Below are 23,866 nucleotides of genomic sequence, written 5' to 3'. Positions count from 1 at the left end.
TTTAAACAAAACAGCGTCAATTGTTTTCTATTTCAAACTGTCTTACATGCTAATACTTCTGAGAAATGAAGAAAGAGTCCTTGGTCAAAGATTATGCCAGTCCAGTCACAGCACGTTTATGAAAGTGTTGCATCCTCAGTACATGAGCACTGCAGGCAAAGCTTCATTTTTATGTACAGCTAATAAGAGAATTAACAAATTAAGTAACTAATGGATACTCAATAATAAGGATCTGTTGCTAAATACCTACAAGAAAGGACAGGCTAGAAAGTACCGCATGATGTATGTTTGCAATTCTTTATCAAATCAACAGCTTCGATTTCTTATCGAGTGGGTCATAATGTCTAGAAAAATAGTACTGCAGCAGATTCTGGACAGCACAAAAATGTGTGTAATGTTCACTGTACTTCAAAACACAAGACATTTCTACACATTTTGCACGGTACAGTAATATATATGAAAAGCTTGTCAGGAAGCTATCGCATTTTTTTTTTAAATCAGGACTCCAGGAAACGAGAGCTAGTTTTTACTCACCTCAAAATGAGGAAGTAAAAAGCCAATGAAGATATTTTAATAGTAATCACTCAACAATGTGAAGATTCAAAATAACCAGAGACACCAGTGCAAGTAATAGTGACTTACCAAATGTATTTGAAGCACAACACAGCCACGATGATACAGATCGCGTTATTATTATTGCTGATAAAACAGATGAAGAAAGTGTGCAGTTTTATTTCACATCACTAAAAATCCAAACCGAGTTCTCAAAATGCATCCAGTTAGTCCCACATTATCACAAATTCATGTCACGTACAGCGATTAGGCAGCTCCATGCTTTCCAGAATTACAGTAACGGTACTTTAAAAAAAGGAAAAATGAGTTTGCCAGAAACATTAGTAAAACTTTAGACATAGCAAAATTAAATATATTTCAAATGTATTCAATGCCAGTGTCCAAGAGTAGTCAGTATTTCTCATACATGAAAGGTTCCAGTTTGACTAAAGTTACAAACGGAGTCTTCACTGGAGGACTGAGATGAGGTGTTCTGTCAGAGATGCATGAGGGAAGAGAAAGCATCATTTTCCATGCAGGGCTTTTTCAGGATGTGGTCACTTGCAGTGCCATTGGATGTGGTAGCCTCTTCACACCCTGCTCACTGAATTAGTGCCAACTTTAGGGAAATACTTTGATCTGTTTTAGTTTTCCTTTTTAGGACGAAATACACACGTATTTTTGGTTGTTTTACTGTGTGTGTTTTGCTTTTTTTTTTCTTTTCTTTAATAACAAGGTCATCCTGAAGTGAGAACATCCCTAGCAGTGAGAATTAGTCACATGGACAAGTGCCTAGCACATATACACAGGTCCAAACACTCCTGTTGCTACGATTGTGCCAAGTTTCCACATCCAGCCTCTAGTTATGCCAGATGAGTGAGTCAGTGCAGCCTGTAAATACAGACCCATACAAACCAAATGGCACATTTCTCCTCAATTAATTGGTGATAGCCACTGAAGATACATCATCAGCAAGAGATACAGTGGACCTGTACTCCTAGGCAAAATAGGGAACAGCCTCTGAAGAGCCATCCATGAAGTCCCTTTGCCCAATATTTATTTATCATACTATCAACTTTTATGCAGAAGCAAATGATGTTTCACTACAGAAGGGATTATTTGGTTCTTCCACCTTGTCTGGCACATGATTAAAAAAAAAAGACGGTAATGTATTCTTCCTCTGCAAAGAAGGCAGCCTTATCTTTTAACAAATACAATGGGTAAAATCAATCCAACACGAAACAGACAAAGGTAAATCTTCCATTCATCTCCAGCAGTCAGGCTTTCAACCCTTCTGTTCTTATCATGACTCATCATAGAATAGGATGACTCACCCACAAAAAATTGTTCAAAGGTGAATTTTCCCAATCTTGCATCTGCTATTTACCAAACTTTACTGCCTTTAAACAAAGTTTATTCTTTGTCACTTGCCTCAAACATTGTCTCACAATAAAGTTTAAAATTACTGTGGCAGATGCCTCTTATGATCAATTGACTCAGTCTCAAAGCAGGATCATGCTAAAAAGGAGACACATAAAGCTGATATAAAACAGCAGTAAAACCTTTATGCTGCTGCCGACAATTATCCTGACCTATATTCCTACTTGTGTTTAAGTACTGATTTCCTCCCTAGCCATTCACCTATTTCAGAAACAGATCCACAGAGCTAAAATACACAAGTATTTTACCATTTATTTATGCTAAAGTATTCACCATTTTTTGTGAGTATCTTCAGTGAGCAGAACCACGGTCTCCATAGAAGTCAGTGCACTAATGAAACAGGTTTCTTTGTCACACTGTAAGGAGAGCCCCTAACTTATGACAGCAAAAACAGATGAAAAAAGTCATCATAATCATTTCACTGGTAAAAATGATACTCTAAAAAACAGGTTTTCAATTGTTCCATAACTTACAGATACGTAAACTCTGATTTTTTTTTTTTGTTTAATACAGCTACATAAAAAAGTGACAGAAGCCTAGAAATTACAAACAAAAAACAAAACAAACAAACAAACAAACAAAAAAAAAAACACTGCAGACTTAGTTTAAATTCTAAATTGTGAACCACTCCAGGTTTCTTCCTCTCTCTCTCTCTTTCTCTTTTTTTTCTTTTTTTCAGCAGTTAAGTTTTCAGTTCTGCAGGTGAGGCTACCCTGAAGTAAATGAGGGTATAAATGTTTATATTGCATACAATACCCTGTTGTAACTGCTTATGCCACCCACCCCTTTACTCCCCTTCCCAGTGAACAAAGCAAACTACCCCTCACTTTACGGACTGAGCTCTGGAGCACTCGTTATAGGGTGCAAGTGGTCACTTCAGGAGCTGCCAGCACCATAAAACCACACCCTCATTTGTTTTGGGACAGCTTGTTCACCCAGCTGTTCCCTTAGAGACAATGAAGGGATTTTAACGACTTGCGTTTTTTATTTCAGGCATTTCTAGACAATTATCTTCATCATTCCTTTTTCTGCTGTACTGTAGTACTCTAAAATACCCTCAATTTTTCAGCAGCAAGTAAGCCTGCTTTAAGTGTAGACACTCTCAGAGATCACCAGTATCTTTATGCAATTAATTTCCTTAAAACCAGTTTTATTTCAAGAACAAGCTGGCATATCAAATATAGAAGGCCTACGTAAGTGATACCAGGTTCAGTGCTTTACTGCTAGCAGAAGTCAAGTTTCAGACAGATACCTTTCAAAGTCAGAAGCTTGCCCACATTTGGGGTTAACAATAATCCTGTTTCAAGCAGGATGGACTGGAGTCCTCCAGAGGTCCCTTCCAACCAGAGGCTCTAAGAAAACTGTCAGTATCTGAGGAGGACCGAGATGTTCAACCCCCTAACAGAGCCTACCCTGAATGCCCCAGCCCAAACATTTAACACAAGGAATTGATGGTGTCAAGTAAAAGGAAACAGAAGACAGCTGAGAGAACAACTGCTGCATATCCCAGAGCACTTCAAAGGAAAAGTGACTATTTCCCACTCCCTCTCTCTTCCCCAACTCCTTCTTGTTGAGAACTTACTTACCCTGCTGGCTAACTTGCTATGCTGGATGGGTCGATGAGGACTTTAAGAACTGTAAATCATTCGCCTTTTTCAGGCAGATAATGCACACAGGAACACAGCAAGTCTTCCTGCTTTCAGTCCCCAAGTGAGATGTTCACGTGGTGCTGTCCAGGGAGAAGTTGGTCGGCTGTGGAGGAGTTAGTACCCTCTCCCTCCTAGAGGCTCAGGAAAGGGAACAAAAAAGCTCACAGATTTGGATTATTTCATGCCTGGCATAGGAGAACAATAGCAAGAAACAAAGCAATGCAAAGCAATACTGAATCAGTTCAAGCACTTTCAGCTCTGACAAAATAAAAAATTGTCTCAGCTCTTAAATCTATCTACAGCACATTCATAAGAGGAATGACCTAGGAAATTACTTATTCGTACACATAAACATACAGGTACGCTTCATCTTGCATCACATTTGTTACAAATACTCAGTGACATTCCTGTTACAGAATTTGCTTTTGTACTTTTGCTTATGTAATAAACAAACAGTGCATTCAGCTGACCAAGACAACCCAGGGAAGTAACAGCTATCAAATCTGCAAGTTTAGAAAGTCCACACAGCAGCAGCAAATCATAAAAAGTGCTTGTTCACAACCTCTGTTGAAGAGAACTGAGAGCGATTTCCAAAACATCCACTCCATTTCATTCCCTCAAAGTTCGTCAATGGCAGTAATATTAACCTTTGGCAACTCACACACTTCTTTGAAGTGACAGTTTTGAAGGATGTCCTTGTAATAGTCCTTGAAGTCTGCATAAGTAGAGATGGTTTCATTTGAGTGATGAAACAGCATCAGCTTTTCATTCAACAACATCTGCACTTGATACTCCTCTTTAGAGATTTTCACTTGATCACAATGGTAAAGCACAAACACTAGGTTGGCTGCATAAGGCACAATCTGGCCAGTGCGAAATTTCCGACGTGCTTGCCTGATGTAATTGTTTGCCCTGAGAGGCTCGTCATCTTTGAAGAAACCCATAAGAGCAAGCAGTGGTTGAAGGGTCTCTGCATGACCAACTTGTACAATCAAAGGTGAAGAAATGGGTTTTGAACTAATAAAAGAAAAAAACAAAAAGAGCAAAGGATCAGCAAGAGCCTGCGCTTCAAAACAAATACACCAACACCACAGCTGTCAGCAGCAAAGGCTTAAAGAAGCAGACTTTGAACTTGTTTTACTCCAATGCACGATAAGAACCTGTTCGAGAATTTCAGTACACTACAGGCTTTTTAATAAAAAGTACCTGAGCTCTCTAACCTATGTTTTAACCCACATTAAGCTATTGGATCTTACACAGAATGTAGGAATTTGCAATAAATGCAATTAGGATATAGTTAGAGTGCAATACAAATATGGGAAACAAAAGCAAAAGCCAGATTAATGGTGTGCACTCATATACTCGGGATATTGCTCTGAGTTCCTGTGTGAAACCAGTTACTTGTGCTCTTCTTGGGTGTGGAAAGATCCTTTGAGCACAATACAGCTGATAGACTGGTTTGTGATGAAATACGTTTTTCAATAGCACTGCCTCTTCCCACCAGGGATTTTAGAGAAGGGCAGTGAATCTGGAAGGCTTTGTTAACACGCAAAACAAACCTAGCCCTTCATCTGATGTGACTGGAGTGTCTGTCTACTGTCAGCACATAGGAAGACTCGAAGACATCCCGTTACTCAAAATTTCCTTAGCACAGATCCATTATGAACACGTGTAACCATTCTCCCATCACAGGCTGCTTGCAAAAACTGCCTGAGATTTTACTTTATTTTAACCAAATACACACAAGATTAAAAGATTTGCTTTAATACAAATCCCTGACTAAAATCTGACATCTTTTCCTAGGATGCTGAGGTGCGTTTAATAGGAATAATTAGTCAATAGGGTTTTTTTGTTATTCCCTGGCAAACGAGATGTAAAAAGTAACCAAATGACAAAACATAATGAACTATGAAGACAGCTCATCCACAAAGACAAATGATTTATTATTGAAACACGGTATTTTTCTTTAACTGTTCTAAAGTGATTACATTTTTTTTTAAAGTCTTTTTAATAAGCTTCTTCCTAAATCAGCCCTAGTTGTGGTGAAGAGAAGCCCATGGATTATCATCATTTCAGACCTGGAAAGTTTCAAGGGTTTTAGAATTAATTTTGCTAGATTTGAGGAGTAAAAGCTTTTCCAATTGCTGTCATAAAGTGTAAGTGACAATTCAGTTTCAAGCTGAAAATTACACCTAAGCACAAACTTATCTGCAGATTAATTACAGTAAACCCCCACTTCCCTTTGACGTAACCACAACCTGCTGATTGCCTGCATGGCAAACAAATGCCTTAACACGCAAACTGCTTTTCTCCCTGGTGCACCAACACTGGCACAGGACTTGAAACAGAGTTTTTCTTGCCTGTCTCGATGACCACCAATGCATATCGTGCTAAAACAAGAATCATGCTTTAACAACATGCTGCCAATTGTTCTTCCCTGTAATACAGTTCAACTCCTTGGAAGGTATCTCATTTTACAGGTGGCTAGCATACTACCTGTTGGAAGGCAAAAAAAAATTCCCTCCACAATTTACTACTGCCATTTATAAGCAAGTCTACTGCTATTGCTGATTCTTGGGAATACTTGCTCACCAAAAGGATTCCACTCCCTTAGGACAAAGGCCAGCAAGTTAAGGCGATGATTCAAACCACTAACACAGGCTAACAAAAAGGCAGTTTGTTAGACAAGATGTTCCACGTTGTTCAACTGCAGGACAGGTAAGAGCTGGCTTGCAGCACGAGGAAGCATCAGCCAAGATGAACATCTGCCCTGTGCTGCAGAGAAGGATGATGGCTTTTTGGAGCCATCTCCAAGCGGCCCTGGGAAGCCCAGGTCGCTGGCTCTAGCATGTATAAATACTCATTTAGCTTTTGTGAGACAAAAGGTGACATTTGGCAGCACTCCTGCTCACCAGCTGCCAGTGAAGTCCACCCACAGATGAGGCACATCTTGATTGGCCTGGAAAAGAGGTGTTTCCTCTGCTCCGAGCCAAAGCCTGAAGCAACTGAAAAATGTTTAACCGGGGGGGGGGGGGGGGGGGGCTTACCTGCAGAGAAGAACTCTGACCACACTGGCAGGACTTCAGGATGGGCTCCGTGTGACCTGCTCAGTAGAGCCATAGTGTTTGTGCAGTGTGAAACACACTTTTGCACAACCCTGCTCCCTGGCCACCCTTCTGCCTATCCTCCTTAAGACATGCACATATGTCTATGCGCATACTCATCCCTTAGGCACAGCCTCTCTCAAAAAAAAAAAAAAAAAAAAAAAAAAAATAGGAAGAAAATACAGAAGCCTGCCTGTTTCCCATTCAAAAGAAGCGTTACAACCACAGAAGGTTTTTCACCCCATCTCTTTGCTACATGAAAAAGCATCCATTCACCAGAGCCCCTCTTCCAGCTCCTCCAGAACCAGAGGTCCTGCCTGCATTTTTCCCCTTTTTATTAATGACTCTCCCCTCTGACTACTTCATTTTCAACTTATAAAGCTTTTGTATCCTTCAATACCTTCCTTCTTCCTTCTTCCTCCTTTCTTTGTTCTCTCCTTTTGCTCATTTGACCAGTCCACTTATATCCCCCCACTTCACACACATCTCTAGGGAAGTCTTACTAGTTTTTAGGATGCATTCACATCCCTCCTGTCAGTCAGTGAATGAGAACAGCCACCAAAAATGCAGGTGTAGAGAAGACAGAAGGATATTTATCTGGCCTCCTACAATTTCCAGGTCAGAAGACTGGGCCAGATCTGCAATTTTCAAGTCCAGTGGGTCTGATAAGATCCTCCTACAATTCTCCCTAGTGAGAACAATTTGCCTTATCTTGTTTTTATCTTGAATAAATGTGCTGCATTTGCAATGCCACTTAACTTCTCACCTCTTTTTCCCAGTAATTTACAACATGCTGAGCGGCCCAGATATCCTTGCAGATATATCTCCACCAGTGACCTGCCGCTCCCAGTAAAATCAATCATCTATCCCTACCCTCCATTTCTTGCATTTTTATTCTTCTTTTGTACCCATGTAAAGACCTTCTCCCTTAGTTCCAGGCTGCTTGATTTCTTTAGGTAAGGGAACCACTGAAATATTTTTTGGAAATCTAGACTGTACCTCCCAGGTCACCCTGTTGGTATGCTTGCTGATCCTTCCCCAGAGCTCCAGAAGATGTTTTCTTTTCAAAGAACCATACTGACACTACTCCAGTACATCACAGTGCCTGTTCATGCTAGCCTCAGGTGTTATTTCCATTAGATTGGCCTATGATTCTGATTCTCTCCTGGAAATGCTTCTTCATTTACCCTTTATTTATTGGTTTTTAAATCATTACACCTACCAGTCCCCAGAAGCTTCTTGGTTGAAACCACTGCACACTGGCTGTCATTTCAGCCACTTTGTCCCACTTCTCTTAGCACTCTTGGGTGAATACCACACGGCTCTGGCAACTTGGTATGGCTGCATTGTGTCCCAGCAGCACACCCTTAGGCATGTGCGTGTTTCTAAGTGTGGTGGTTCCTATCTCAGAGTTTACTAAGCAGGGAAACTAATAATGTACATATGCTGATGAAGCCTCCAAAACAAGTGTTACTACTATGCAGGCATTGCTGACTCCACCAGGACTGGATTTCACACATACACATCCCCAAATATCAGACATGCTAAGAAAAATGCATTTCATGCTGTGGCCAGCCATGCTGGCTTTACAGCAAGATTTGGCTTTACTTTCCAGTTGACGCTGTCAGGAACTCTAGAATGAGAGTAAATCACAAAAACGTGGGTAGCTTCTTGTTTCATTTCATATTTTTTTTAAACCAAAACAGTAAAACATACACTTCCGAAACAGTAAAACAAGTTATAACATTCATACTTGCACATCGTTGCACACATCAGAGTGAAGTTTTAAAGAACAAGGAAAGAAAAACTCACGAAGACAAAACATGGAACAAACAAGGCAGTCATGCTCATTGTGACTCAAGATTTTATTTCAGCTCTTCACCTTCTGAAATCCTCATGCTAAAAGGTCACAGCACTTGGGAGGTGAAACAAACTTCTCCCATTGACAGCCATCCCAGCATACTATTTTTTTTATAAGGATTGAAGCTATTTCCTTATATTATACAATCCTTATATTATACTATCCTGTGATTTCAAGAGCCTCTTCAACACAGCGTACTTGACAACCTCCTTGGTTTCTCACCAGCACTGGATATTTGATTTCTGTCTAGGACTACTCAAGCACTCCATGTTCAATCTCTGTGGTCGTGACTCCAGTTCAGACTGAGGTTTCGTACTATCTAATGATAACGATAAAAATCACCATCAAGGTTAAAACACAAACAGTAATATTTTTAATTACAGTGAAATCAATAAAGATTGACTCTTTGGAACATGTGCAAAGGTTATTATTGCCCAGACATTTCTGATAAAGTCCAAACAGGAGCACACAACGCAATCAGTGCAACACTGATAAATTCAAACAGTAGCACAAGCTAATAAAATTCTGAACCGAAGGCCTGAGATCTCCACACTCAATACTCTTTATGAACAATTAATTACTCAATATTAACAGTGGCAGACAAAGTTCTTGACATCATACTCAAGTAACTGCTAATGATACTCCATGCCACTTTTTCCCCCCCTTACTGCAGTAGTCAATGACTTGGGAAAGCACACTGACCAGTAGAAAAAAAAATGTCCGAAGTTTCCAACTTTCAATTGGAAAGTTGTTTTTTTTAACATAAAACTTTGCAATAAAATATTTAGAGGTTATCTCAAGGTAATTGCTGGAGATAGGTTTCATATTCATTTTACAAGGAACTTCCAGCAGAGCACAAGTAGCTCTCACTGGGCAGAACAGGAGCAGAGGTCATTCAAGAGATATGGGGACTTCAGCTACTGAACTGTCCTTGCTGTAATCTTTGAAGTCTGACCACAGCTGAAAATGAAGCAGTTACTGAACGCTCATCAGTACGATCCTGAAAACTAAGTCTAGTCATGGAAAAAAAAAGAGCCCTGTAGAGAAGCATGGATATAGGATTTATCATTCAGGCAACTTCCAGTTCTGCTTCTTCATGGCAGACTTGGGTTTAACCCTGAATCTTCTGCCTCAGCACACCCATCCTCAACACTAGATTGTTCCTACTCCTCCAGGACTACTCAAGGACCTTAGATATGGAAGAAATGACCTTTCTTTTAAGCGAAGTTCCTTTCCTAAACACTTTTGGCTAAGTGACTTTTGGCTAGAGACAACCCAAACCCCAAGAGATAGTGGGATAAGAAGAAACATTTCCTGCAGCAACACTTACCTGGCCAACCTTCAAACCTCATGTAAAAATTCTCCCAGTAACTTCAAAGAAGAGTTTTAACAACCGTTAAAGAAGAAATCTTAGACCACATTCTGCCCTCACCTCCACCCCAACACAAAAGTGAGGATGAAGGACTCAAACCCCTGTATTTTCAGCTACGGGATGAATTCTCCACCCTTCCCACCTTCCTCAGTGATTTATTTCTGGAAAAAACAGCAGGAGGAACCCCAAATCTGCAAGTGAACAGAAGAGACCAGGGAATGCTGGGGCAGTGGTGAGACTCAGAAGCAGCAGAAATACTCAGAGGTGTTGCTCTTAGTGGTATTACCAGTTGGGAGAAGAAGAAAAATCTGTTAAATGGTATTACATCCTCCTGTGTCAAAACTTCACCTTAAACAGTAGAACAGACTGCTGTGCTCCTTCATTTTCTGAATGAGTACCAACACAATATGCCCTCACAAACACTGACATGATGAACATTTTCTTCTTGTCCAGCAAGAACATACATGAGCTCCTTCATAGCAAAGGCAAGCTTGAGAAGCTCACAAGAATACTCAAAACTCATTTAAAATCCTCATTAAACAGCAACAGCCCATATCTAGTTCCACAAGAGCTAATCACCCCAAACTACCTAAGCTTCACTGTGTTTAACATCACAGCTTCTGCAGTTTCAAATGCTCCTTTCCAAATGAACTCACCTCTCACCTTCTTAAGGACCCCTGAGATTAAATGCATTATGGTAGCAGCAGCATACCAATGCTAAATAGTTTTATGTTAGTTGCCAAGGAGGTGTTTTTTTTTTTTTTTTTGCTTGTTTTTGAATTCCTTAGATAAAAGGCTATGACTATAAAAATGCTGAGCTATCTTTTTAGAGCAATTCTGACTATGCAAATATTAGGCAATTAATCTGAGATTAGTATTTGAAAAGCATAAGCAATACTTTAGATACCTAGGTCCAGGCAGATGGATGAAGAGATGCTTTCCCAGGGGAAGTCCTCTGAACTACCCCAGGATCTGGGAGAAGTCAGCAACCATTCACATGCTTCAGAAATCCTGGCACAGGGATGCTGTAAGCACACTGCACGCACCTACAGAGACTTTCGCATCTCCACCTGCTTTCCTCAAAAGCACCCCTTAAGCATGTCATAAGTAATGCCTTTGAAAGACAAAGCAATAAAAAACAAACATGCAATATGGTATGAAGTGCCAATGCCAAGCTATTAGAGACATTCTTGTTTTATTAGTGAATGTTATCCCATTTCTTTGGTTTTCTGAAAATGAAAGACCTGAGTATTTTTCAGGTCCCCTAACGTAAGCTGTACAGTCTATCCACCTGCAGAGCTGCCATGCTGTTGTGTGAAGAGAACATTTTATTTGAGCAACGCAGTCACCCAGCACATACGCGTGTTCTCAAGTCAAGCAACTCTGTTTTAGTAAGGTACGTGTTCACTGACTCCTCTGAGCTGGCTCTGCAAGGGCCACCTTGCACCCGACAGCTGCCCCAGCTCATGCTGCAGGACATCCTGAACCTGCTGATGTAGCCAGAGAGCCTGCACTGCAGAAATGCACAGCGCCAAACAAGAGTCTTACTGAAAGAAGTCACTGAACAATTTGGATCCAAGCAACGTTTGTTATTTTTGTTGTTGTTGTTGTTTTTTTAAATGCAGGTATAGTTTCTACTGAATACATGGAAACTTTTTGTTCTGTTCCTCTTATTCATACTATAAAAAAAAAACAGTTTTGAACAGATAATGGTTTTCAGATCACATACTGAATTGGTTTATACTGAATCATAATTCTGAAAGGAGCAATTAAGGCACAGTATTTACCACTAGATGACTACAGAAAAGTTACCATTTCTGTAGTGAACTGACCTCCAGAGAGGGAGGGAAATAACAGAGAATAATAAAAGCTATCAATAAATTGCTAAATTAATCTGTTTACATTATGGCTCAGCCTGGTATAACTACAAAGATCACCTTCAATTTTGAACTAAGTTCAAACAGATATATATATATATATATATACACACACACACATACACACACATTTAAATACCTAGAAACTGGGTAGTCTTGGAGGAAACCACCAAATATTTTGCAATGTGTGCAAAAGGTTAGTATTTTGAAGCATTAGCCACATACTGTAAACACTGAGATGGCTCCAGAAAGTGTACCCCCCAGTTTAAAGAGACTTCTAGAAATCCATTTGGAGAGTACAGATAGTAACAGGTATTTTAGGTTCTCTTTTGGAGCAAGAAAGGCATACATTTAATATCTGAAGCTAGAAGAAAAAGTGTAAAACAGCTTTAGTGAACAGCTGATGATCTGGTAATAAAACTTAATAAAACCAGGAAACACAAATGACCTAGCTAATGCATTCTAATGCTGCTGCAAATGTTAGACTGTTGGTTACTTTACCCTTGAATGATTAAGTTAAGCTTTTCTTTGCGGAAGTGTGGTGAAAATGTACTTCATCTAACCTCTTAGTAGCTCTTCTATTATGTCTGCAGATCTCTGCCCAAAAAGGACTAGCTTTGTTAAATTATTTTTTTGGATGGATATGCTGTAACCCCCATATAACTAAACTAGAAATGAAAGTCTTTTCCTTTGTCCAACAGCTGTTCAGCCCTTAGCCTGAGACAGAGTACTAAGGAAGTCCAGTTATGGTAGCTGTTGCTATTACAGAAATTGTTCCTTAACTCCTGGTAACTACCCAGCAGCTACCTAGTTCTGGCCCAGGAGTGGTTACATTAGGTGCTAGTGAACCGCTGCTCTTGCTGTTCCTGTAGCCGGCTGGTGGATGCAGTGCCATGCCCTGGGTTATGGTGCAGCTTGGGAAAACACCACGTGCAGAGCTGTCAAAGAGGCGTGTGAGCATGGCACAGCAGAACCCATTTAGAAGAGTGAGGAACTGCCAGAGCAGAATTGGTGAGCCTGTGGTTGTCTGTAGAAAATGAAGAAAGAAGTAGATGCCCAGCCTATCCCTGAGCTGGCGGTACCCCTCCCGTCCCCAGCCAGCCACCCCACATTAATTGTCCAGCATGGTATGGAATGCCCCTTTGGCCAGCGGGGGTCAGCTGTCCTGCTTCTGTCCCCTCCCAGCTCCTGCTGCACCCCCAGCCTCCTCGCTGGCAGGGCAGTGTGAGAAGCTGGAAAGTCCTTGACTCAGCGTAAGCACTGCTCTGCAACAATTAAAACGAGTAGGAGACATTTCTTCTCAGGAAGAGCAGTCAGGCATCGGAATGGGTTGCCCAGGGAAATGGTAGCATCACTGTCCCTGGGGAAGTTCAAGGAAAGGTTGGACCTCGTGCATAGGGACGTGGTTTAGTGGGTGACACTGGTAGCAGGGTGGTGGTTGGACCAGATGATCTTGAAGGTCTTTTCCAACCTTAATGATTCTATGTTACACTGATGAGACGCTAGAGCCTGAGCTGGAAAACATCATGTGGAATGTGTGGAACCAGGTAGATGAGGCTGCAATTTGCTCGGTCCTGCATTTTGGCCACCATCGCAGACAAGCCCCCTACTTGTTGCTCAGGCTCCATCGCAAGCATTAGCTTGGAGCCACCAAACACCACAGACATCCCACAGGCTTGCCTGCAAGATGTCCCGGCAATAAACAGCTCTTTCCGATTCTCAGGGGTTGTGTGAGTGCTTCATTCTTTTCGGGGGGGGGGGGGGGGGGGGGGAGAGGGGGGAAGCGTGGTGGGGGGCAATGGGCTGAAGTTGCACCAGGGGAGGTTTAGGTTGGATGTTAGGAAGAACTTCTTTTCCGAAAGGTTTGCTAGGCATTAGAATGGGCTGCCCAGGGAAGTGGTTGAGTCACCATCCCTGGAGGTCTTGAAAAGACATTTAGATGTAGAGCTTAGGGATATGGTTTAGTGGAAGATTTGTTAGTGTTAGGTCAGAGGTTGGGCTAGGTGATCTTGGAGGTCTCTTCCAACCTGGGTGATTCTTTGATATGCAAAGTATACCACAACCAACTTTTCAAACCCACCCTTGCTCAATTGTGTAACTATTGTGGTTGCTACATTTGTCTAAGATTAGCAGCTTCATATTGCAGCAAGTACCAAAACACAGATATCTCACCAACATGCACTGGTCCTATTGGCGGAGCAGTACTCACACCTTCACTGCTGTGAAGTACTCACACTTCACTACCGTGAAGCTTGGCTAACAGATTGAAAAGTTGCTGGGGCAATCAACAGGTATAGAAGAGATTCAGGGTACAGTTATTCCTAGCATCAGCACCACGCTAGGAGGGAAAATCTTAACAAGTTTTGGCCTTTAACTATCCAGAACTTGCAGAACTGATGCTGAAGTGAGAACGTATCAAACACTTAAGGAATGCTCCAAAGCAACAGCAACAAAATGCTTCTCTCCTAATTACTATTTTGACGTTCTGCACATATCCTAAAGGGTGTGGGTCTCCAGATGCTGCTCTTCACTGATTGGAGACATGCTGGGGCCCACAGATGTGCCACAAGGAACTCAAAGCTTCTTCCAAGGCAAAGAGCTACTCACCGATTGCTCTTCTTTATACCATTGACAAAGGCTGTCCCAGAACCAGATCTCTGGCAAACTGAACAAATAACTTCAAAAAAACACTGTCTGGTTTAGAGCAGCCTTGCACAGATTCTTACTCTGCAGCACAACAGCAAGTGGGCATGAACATATGCATTGCTACCTGGCAGTTTTGCAGGTACAACACCTTCTACTTATAATGAGGAGTAGGGACACTTTCAATAAGGCTCCAGAAGTGGGGAGAAAACAACAGGTTAGGGAAGAATATTATCCCATGGGCTTCTTTGCCACATAGTTGCGTAGCCTGATTTATTTTTATTTTTTTATCTGTAACAGGCAGGCTTGGGAAGAATTCAGCTATTCTCTCTTCACAAAAATGAAGTGCTTTATGGACTTGGACAACTGCTCAACTATGCCATTTCAGTACAACTCACCTGGTTTAAAGTTACAGTCAACTTCTATGATACTTTTTTCTTTTTTAATTAAGATGATTTTTAAGGAATAGAGCCCCTGACCTCACCCTAGAAACGTGACTACTACATTTCCTTACAGACAGGCAAAGAGGCATGGAGGAATGTCATCCTGGAAGACCCTATTAGAATGCTGGTAAGGTCTCGAGGAAAACATGTTTTCTACCAAAGAATTAACCTTTATTGGATATTTACATTTTATTGCTACTGAGGATGCAGAAGAATAGGGTCCCTGCATGAGTGTGCTGACAGTAGGTGATCACTAGTACAACTATCAGTAAACAGTGTCAGGCCCCAGCTCCTAAGCTCCAACAGGTGCTGCAGTATCTTTCCAGTGGCACGCCGGATGGGGACAGTTGACAAGAGTAAGTCTACAGTGAAAATCCCTTTCACAGTCTTCATAGCCACCTTGCTGCACAGCACGACCTACACAGTGGAGACTACTGGTGGTTTAAAACAACTATTCTCTTGGAATATATATGATATTACAGATCCTCAAATGTCCAAAACTTTTTCACTGCAAATTGATGGTGGGACTTATTAACCACAGATATTTATTAGTACTGCAGATACCTTCACATAAAAAGTATCCCTAAAAGGCTGGCAAGTAGGATAAAAGTCAGATAACCCTATGCATCTGAAATGACACTAGACATTCAAGTCCAAGACACTGAAGTTGTAACTCAGGTGGCTCAGCAAATGCCAACCCTCTGATGGTCTTATAGTCAAAATCTTGAAAATTGGAGAGATTTTCATCATTTTCTTAAGGGTAGACTAATCACCAGCAGATGTTTTCTCCAGAAGAAAGAAGAGTGAGCTTTAACAATGTGACAAATTAGGCAAATAACTTGAAGGCTGGTGAACAATCAGATTGCAAGGTCAAGAAAAGCTTCACAGAAGAAACAGTGGAAACTCTTTAATTCAGCTGTAACTAGGAATGAAAACAAGGCAAAACTACTAAAAATACATGTAAGTATTTGAAGTATGCAATAAAATGCGGAGCTGCCAGCACCATTCTCCACTGACAAAACTAGAGCAGACTGGCAAGTTCAGATGCTCTAACTTTTTGCTGGAACAGAAATGCTTCCCCTTCTGCTTCTGGATAGCCCAAATTAAACTTTTCAGAAAGACGGGAGAAGCTGGAGCAAAGACAAGGTTCTGGAAGTCAAATTAGCCTTACAGTTGCAGAACAAAACAGAGCTAAAATCGGTGTTTGACACAGCTAAATGAGACAACATTTCATCACCACACAGGTTCTTTTTCTGAGTAATAAACTGCTGCAGATGTATTTAACCTGTTGCGCTGCACCGCTAAAAATAAAAAGCAACCAGCACAACCAAGTATTTTCTACTGTTAAAAATACAGGCATATTTTTCATTTGTGTTGTTTCTTGTTCTCAGCTGTACTCTCAAATTGCTGCAGGATCCTGGATAAGTCTCTTTCCTTAGGTGAAAAAGCATTAATTGCACCTCTACTCTTAGACCACGAGAGATACAAGCTGTTCTCCATTGGCCGTGGCAGAGAACATAATTATAATTTTAAGTGCACAGGCTATCCAATTCAGATCAAGTCTTCAGTGCTTTAAGACTGCCACCTAATGTCGTGGGATGGGGCTACACGCTCCTTCTGTATAAGGCACTGTGGAAGTTTTCAGTTACCACTTTGGAAGGGACGCAGTAAACAGACTGCTCACCAAGCTTTGGATTTTGCAAGATTTTTAGGGTTCCTATTCATTACACACATATGAACTCTCTACCTTCTTCCCTCTGGGGCAGAAACACAACAAAGAGACTGACATGCTGTAATGGAGCTTGTGCAGCCAAAGTTGAAAGGCAGGAGGAAACTATCTCTGTCCTTTAGTACGCTGCCTGCTCTTCCCCCAGGTTCTGCTCTTGTAACTTAGGGACTGCTAATCTACTGCTCAATAAATCACAAGTGCAGATTTGAATTTTGTCAACTACAACTTTTTTTTTAAATATTAATATTATTAACCTAACAGATATCACATACACAGTTAAAACGCACACAGCTACTTTCTAAATAGCCACTGTAATTTAAGGATTGAAGTCTGTCAGTGTTCAAGGAGTAAATACACTAAAAGCAAACAAAACTTATTGTTCTCCTCACATGAGTCAAGCTATGTTAAGAAGTTATTTTTCACTTTTCAGAAAGGCAGAAGGGTCTTGAGGGTTTTGCTTGTCTGCTTTTCTTTTAACCTGCACTTCATCTTCTTATTCCCAGTTCTTATTTTCCGTCTTCATAGAGGCATAGACACAGCATACAACAGAGGCAATCACAGCAGCGTGCCTGTCAATCTGTTCACAGTTGGATGCTAATGACCTGCGGCCTAATGCATTTTTTATTTATCTCCCTAGTAGGCTGAAAAAAGGATGCAGGGAAGGTTTATTTAAAGGGCAATCTAAAATAACCACGGCTTTGACTCTACCACTATCAAAACAAGAGGGATCACTGACTCTGACAGCCTTGGATTTCCAAATGCCAGCACAATCATTTGACAGCACAATGTCTTAAGCCAGCTTGGCTGCAGGGGGATTGCCATCCCCAGCCACTTCCTGCTGCCCACCTTTCCCCCACAGCAACTAGTCCCCAAAACCAACCTTATTTCATGCTTTCAACTGCCACATTTTAACCCGTTCATGGCAAAATGAACAGGGTTGTCTCCTTTGTGCTGGCTGGTGTGCAGCACAGCACTGATTCAGAAAGGTAGAGGGCTACGTGCTGCCCTCCTCAGCCCTCACTTCTAGCCGTGGACAGCCCCTTCCTGGTGCTCATTAGAGCAGGATCAAGGAACCAACATGGATGCTAGCACTGAAAACGCCTGCATGTAGATCTCAAAAGGCACATTTTTAATTCCCGCTTTACTAAGCTGATGCTCTGTTAAAAAGGACACCTCAGTCGGATTTTCCACCTGAATACCAGAAAGTAATTAAGATAGATAGTATTTGGTTTGTTTTTCTGAGAGAGAACTCCGCTTTAGATCAAAGAAACCATGCTGTGTATAAAGCATGACTTCCACATTCCTGCAACTCCACACTCTGGTGATGAACATAGTGCATCTCTCTGTATCCAGCATGGAAGCACAGCAAAAAAGCCAAGCATGAGTTTGAGAATTACACTTCAGCTGACTTAATACATGGTTCTTCTATCACTGCTTACATCTAACTTGGATCCTCAGTTGGCAAACATCTGAAGGAACACAACTTTGCAGTCCTCTCTGCTGTGAAATGATCAGCATCACAGAAAACCCAGAGCAGCTTGCCCAGGACTGTGCCACGGTGGCCTTTGAGGACCTCCAAGGAGGGAGAATCCATAACTGTATGGATCATTCCTCTACTCCAAAATGTCAATGCTACTTGTAATTTCAATCTGACAACTGAAAGGAAAGAAAGTGCTTTCTAAAGTGTTATCAAGCAAAAAAATACATACATTCATCCTCAAACATCAGTGACTCATGCTTTGCTTTCTGAAATATATATTAAAAAATAGTATTTTTCTCCTGGGTATTATGTAGATCTACTTTAACATACTAAATTTAGAAGTAAAGTCCCAAGGATGCTAGGAATGCAAGAACTTCTGCTGCGTATAACTAATATTTGCAATTCAAAGCTGAATTTGCTTATTTTAAGTTACAGTTACTCATACATTGATTCCTACAAACTATTTAAAGGTACAATATTTATACAATCTTGATATCATGTGCTCGATTTTACGTACCTTGGTAAACATTTCCACAGTTACCTACTGAGGTACTAATTCACGTGGTTGATCACTAAGCTATGAATTTGTAATTCCTTTGTTTGAATCACAAGCATTCACACAGGTTGTAAATTAATTCTCATATGAATGCACTGTATTTAAACCTAAAGCAGACCTCAAAAAATGTATTACTGGCATGTGAAAGCAAATACAGGTAATTCTGTGACATAAACATCTCAAACTGTAATTGAAGCCTTTCTTTTCTATGCTGTTTTCTCCATGCCACATCAGATCGCTACTGCTGACTGATACCAGCTGATAGGACTAAACAATATACAAAAACAGCACAGGCATCACATCTTTAATTCCTAAGGAAGCGTACAAGCAGTTACACCCATGGCACTAGAAAGGCTTTTTCGAGGGCTGCACAACTTAGAGGAAGGAGTACCACTGCTATTCATCCTCCACTGACACAGGATGACTGTTGCCAAATCATGTAACTACATGAATACAAACCACTTTGTCAGACCACCATCCTTTGAAGACACTTGCTTGTGGTATCTTTAAGGCATTTACAACAACTTCAGGACTGAAGAGTCCTTCTCCTGTTTCTACAAGGCACTGAGTATACCACCTGAAGTTTGCCCTTCTGTAGTTACAAAGAAGTAGGCATGACAAAGGCTGGTTTGCTGTTATAGATCAAGACTTGTGGATTCTGCAACCAGTGGTTCTGCTCTAGAGTCACCAAGTGTTTGGACTGCTTTGGTCTAATTATTTATTTTTAATCTGAACAGAAAGCTTTAATAGTGCAAGAGACTCAAATCAAACACACGTAGAAAGAAAGAAAGATTTTCACGCCAAAGAGCTTAAATAACAAGAAAACAGGATATATCATGGGGACTTTTTCCAACTCAGAGTCCTCCCATTTGCACCACAAATGGGTTTTAATGAAGATTTTTTGAACAGAAAGTTCATTGTTTTAACTCAATGGCCTCTCCTCAAACTGTGCACAACACAAAGAATATGTTGTCAGACACAGTAATTGGCTGTCCCTTGGAGGCCTGTTCAGATCAATAGGTTAAAATATTGAAATAAACCTGTTGTGCACAAGAACATCAGTGGAAGAAAAAATATATATACCCTTTACAGTAATACTGCTCTATTAACCATTTTATTTCCTCTATTACAAATTCTCATAAACCAAACTCTCCTAACGTCATTACGTTTGGAAATGTTTTACTTCTATTTGCATTAAATTCAACTCAGGGTTGATCACAGAAAGCTTGCAGTCAACACAAAAGGCCTTTTTTTTTTTTTTAATTTACCTTCTGCTCTCTTCCACCGCTTTGTCCAACTGCTGGAAGATATCTTGGAATAAAATGCAGCTGGAGCGACTATTGATGTCATAGCCATATCCTCTCTTCCAGTATTGCTTCAGGTCATTCAAGTATTCCAGTACCTGAAGTTACACAGTTCACAAATTTTTACTATTGCACAAAGTAGAAAAAAACACAGCATAGAACAATGACGCTACTGCACACTACATGAAATAAACAATTCTTTGAAAAATAAAAAAAAAATAAAAAATGAGGTTCCAGCTCAAAGTGTTTCTGCATGAAACCTGACACAACGGATCAGACCAAAGAGCCACCAGATTCAGCATCTTGTATACAACCCTACTCAGAATCATGGCTAGGGAAAATGGTACACACGTTTCCCCACACTGCAGTAATTTTTAGCCCAAGACTTTCTAGAAATTTAATAGACTTCAGTAGATTCTCCCCCACAGCAGCACAATTTCCCTTTTCAACATATCAAGTTTTAGCCTTAACAGTATCCTGCAGATTGGCTTCTAAATGTGGAAAAAAAAAAAAAAAAAGTTTAATTGGAACCTTTGGAACCTCCTGCTACTAGCTTTGTTTGTTACCTTTTAATTACTGTACATGACAAGACAATCCCTTTCCACCACTGTAGCATTTCTGATTTGCAGTTGAAAATTTTATGAAGGTCAAAGATCCTCAGCTTAGTTAATCATTCTTCAAATGGAAACAACTCCATTGCTTAAGTAGTTTGTGATATTCTGTCCTTTTTGAGATGTGGGAGACCAAAACCATATACATCTCAAGACAGAACTGCATCTTAGATTTACGTAAGAGCACATGAAGCTCTCCTTGTTTTTCTCTATTCCCTTTCTTATAAGCACTAAAATTCTTTTTAATTTTTATTCATTAACTCCATTGTAGCTGACCTACCATTTTCATGTATTTAGCAGATTTTCAGCACCAAAATTTCACTTCTAAGTGGCAAAAACTTAATCTGAGTACCTGCCACCTAAACAAAGCTTTATCTTCTTATCCCATTCATCATTTTACACTGAACACCATCTGTCACTGTACTGCTGGGCAATTCAACCTTGCAGGGTCCATCTGCAAAGCTTTTCAAACACCCCATATTCTTAATAACCCAAGTAACTCTCTTTAATCAGCAAATTTTCCCACCTCTCTCCTAATTTACTTATAGAAATAGTGAATGGGACAGGTCTCAGCACAAGTCCATGCTAACACACCTCCTTTTTGAGAGGCGGCCACTTAATTCCTGACTCTGTTGCCCACCCTTACGTCTACCTCACATCTCTCTATGCAGAGGTCCTCCCTCTTCTCCAGGGCTGCTAAGCTTACTTTAGAGCCTCTGCAGGGACTTTACCACATGTTCTGGAGTGCTAAATAAACATCATCGCCCTTAATCCCCATCTCTCTTGACCCAAAGAACTCTAGAAAGTAACTGGATACTTTTTTTTCAAAAAGGGGAATCCAAAGCAATTCATATTTATCCAAGTTCTACAAGCTTTATTGACAGGCATTAGGTTTAGAGATCTGATGGTCACCAAAACCAACTAAAAAGAAGTCTTAGAGGATCTCTAAGACCTCATTTGCTGTCCTCTAGAATCGAGGCGTTTTATCATATGAAAGTATTATATGCAAAACACAGTTGTCCACAGCATTTCAGGTGTTACGGGAAAAAAGGCATTATATGAATTAAGTGCAATGGGAAAAACAAAACAAAACAAAACAAAACATTTTAATCAGGATGAATCAAAGCTGCACCAGTATTTAAGTCGGAATGAAGAAGGGTATTTCAGTCCTACTGTTAGATTGATCCAGAGTTCTTTGTAGACCAAAGAAGCTCTTCAATAGGTTGAAGAACAAGAGGCACAGAACTTACAACTTCTGACTTTGCAAAGGATCATATCTGAACATTAAGACATCTTTTGAAGGCTTCTCAAATCTTTCTCCCCTCTACATTCAGCACCTACCTTGGCATCCTCTTCACTGAAGAGCGAACACCATGGGGAGGTCACATTTTTTATGGCCAACTCATATGAGCAGGTGAGAAAAGCCACTTGAACAAGATCTGCAATAAATCCAAGAAACCCGCAAAACATAAACCACCACTACAGAACTAGCAACTTCAAAGAACTAACAAATTCAAGCTGCAAGTCTTCATGTCACATTTGGCAGAAGGGGGGAACAAACAGAGCACATTCCAAACCTAGTGCTGCACGCCTGCCGATGTACGTGCTATAGGTGTTGATTGCTGGTGTGTCCTTATCACCACAAAAAATGCAAGAGTGGGTGGAAAGTGTCTGCTTAATGCAGAGCAGTCTTTGGCTACCACTACTCAATGTTGGCATTAGTAGCTGAGTTTACATAGCAGAGTGCTGCAGAGCTTTGGGATTGAGTCTTTAGGGGGAAGTTGGAAAGGAGAGCAGTGTGCCTACTTCTGAGGGCTCCCCCAACATTTAACCTGAGGGAAACCTGGCACTTCTTTTCCAGACAAGCGAAGGTGCTATGTGGATGTACAGGTCCACCTGTCCCATGGGTTATTTGTGTGTTTGAATTGTAATATGTTTTACAAAAGAAGCTAAAAACATAGCATTATATCCCTTAAGACAAAGGTAAAGATGGTATCACCTGTACCATAGTAATACAGATATTTTGAAAGGTGTTTTGACTGTTGGCTAACAAGCATTCCCTGTTGCAAGACTGACATATATTTTGTACACCTCATGCATTTCATTCCTCATGACTGCATCTAGACTAGTTTAGCGCCTATTTAAAGTTACCTACTCTGCATAACTACAAAGCACGTTGGAATTTGGACTTAGCCTTGTATTTACATGAAACAGGCACTCGTTACCTGCGTTTAACTCCTCCACTGGCAAACACAAGGCACTTGCTACCTTTTCCAAAACCTTCCTCATCTCAGGCCCCTCTTTGAAGGCATTCACTTGGTGCATTGCCGTATCGTTCTCCTCCACCAAGGCGATGAACTTGTCGCAGTGATCGAAAAACCTCATCAAGGCATCGTTCACCTCGATCTCCGACTCTGAAAGCAAAAACCCGTGCTCAGTGCCGCGCTCCTTCCCCCGGCAAGCAACCAGGGAAGGGTAGGCCGCGCTGGAGCAGCGGGGGGCCGCTGCCCCCTCGGCTCACCGTCGCCGCCTAGGCTGAGGGACGGCCCGAGGCCGCGGCGGAAGGCGGCGCCGCTCTGCAGGCAGCGGTGCTTGGAGCTGCTGGCCAGCGCCAGGCGGCGGCGGGCGGCGAAGAGCGCGGGGAAGCGGGCGGCCAGACGGCGGGCCAGGTGCTCCATGTCGCGGCGGCCCTGCGGCGCCAGCCGCCCGTCGAGGCTCTCCTCGTACCACATCTGCCAGGCGGCCAGGGCGGCGGCGGCGGGGCAAGCGGCGGCGGCGGCGGCGGGGCGGCGGCGGAGGCGGCCGTGCAGCTCGGCCAGGCGGCGGATCTGCCCGGCCGTCGGGTAGCGGGTGCCGTGGCGGAGCAGGGCGCGCAGCTGCAGCGGGGCGCAGGCGGCGGGCAGCCGCGCCCCGGCGGCGACGGGCCCCAGGGACAGCGGGTCCTCTGCCAGGTGCGGGTTCACCTCCTCGTAGCGGGACTTGGTGCCGAAGTAGCCGCCCAGCCCCGCGCTCGCCGCCGCGGCCACCAGCAGCGGCAGGAGGCAGGCGGCAGCGCGGTGCGGCGCCATGGCGGCGGCTGCAGGAAGAGGAGGAGCAGGCGGGCGGGCGGCTGCCGCCTCTCGCCTTCCCCTCGCCCTCCGGTCTTGAGATGGGCAAAAATATCTGAAGTCTCAGTCCAAGACAGAAAAGTATTGTTTTGGGCCCAGAGCATGGCCTGGGGAGACGTGTGCTTCATACACACAAAG

At 41.9% G+C, this 23,866-nt stretch overlaps 1 protein-coding gene across 2 annotated transcripts; it reads right to left on the bottom strand.

The window, feature by feature from the left end:
* Nucleotides 1-628: 628 nt before the first annotated feature.
* On the bottom strand, nucleotides 629-23,689 carry MINPP1 (multiple inositol-polyphosphate phosphatase 1; the record flags this gene model as incomplete). Of its 2 annotated transcripts, XR_014694730.1 has the most annotated exons (6): nucleotides 629-2,705; nucleotides 3,579-4,658; nucleotides 19,975-20,108; nucleotides 21,963-22,060; nucleotides 22,847-23,035; nucleotides 23,143-23,689. XR_014694730.1 is itself a non-coding variant. In XM_084525167.1 (5 exons), the coding sequence occupies 5 exons, from the start codon at nucleotides 23,687-23,689 to the stop codon at nucleotides 4,259-4,261; spliced, it is 1,368 nt and encodes a 455-aa protein (XP_084381293.1). In that variant the 3' UTR covers nucleotides 629-4,258. The 2 variants fall into 2 exon arrangements, 1 of the variants encoding a protein (XP_084381293.1); XM_084525167.1 differs by having other exon boundaries at nucleotides 629-4,658.
* Nucleotides 23,690-23,866: the final 177 nt, after the last annotated feature.

The sequence above is a fragment of the Aythya ferina genome (assembly GCF_964211825.1).
Source record: "Aythya ferina genome assembly, chromosome: 7".
Classification (NCBI taxonomy): domain Eukaryota; kingdom Metazoa; phylum Chordata; class Aves; order Anseriformes; family Anatidae; genus Aythya; species Aythya ferina.
This window is presented reverse-complemented; position numbering and strand designations above follow the sequence as displayed.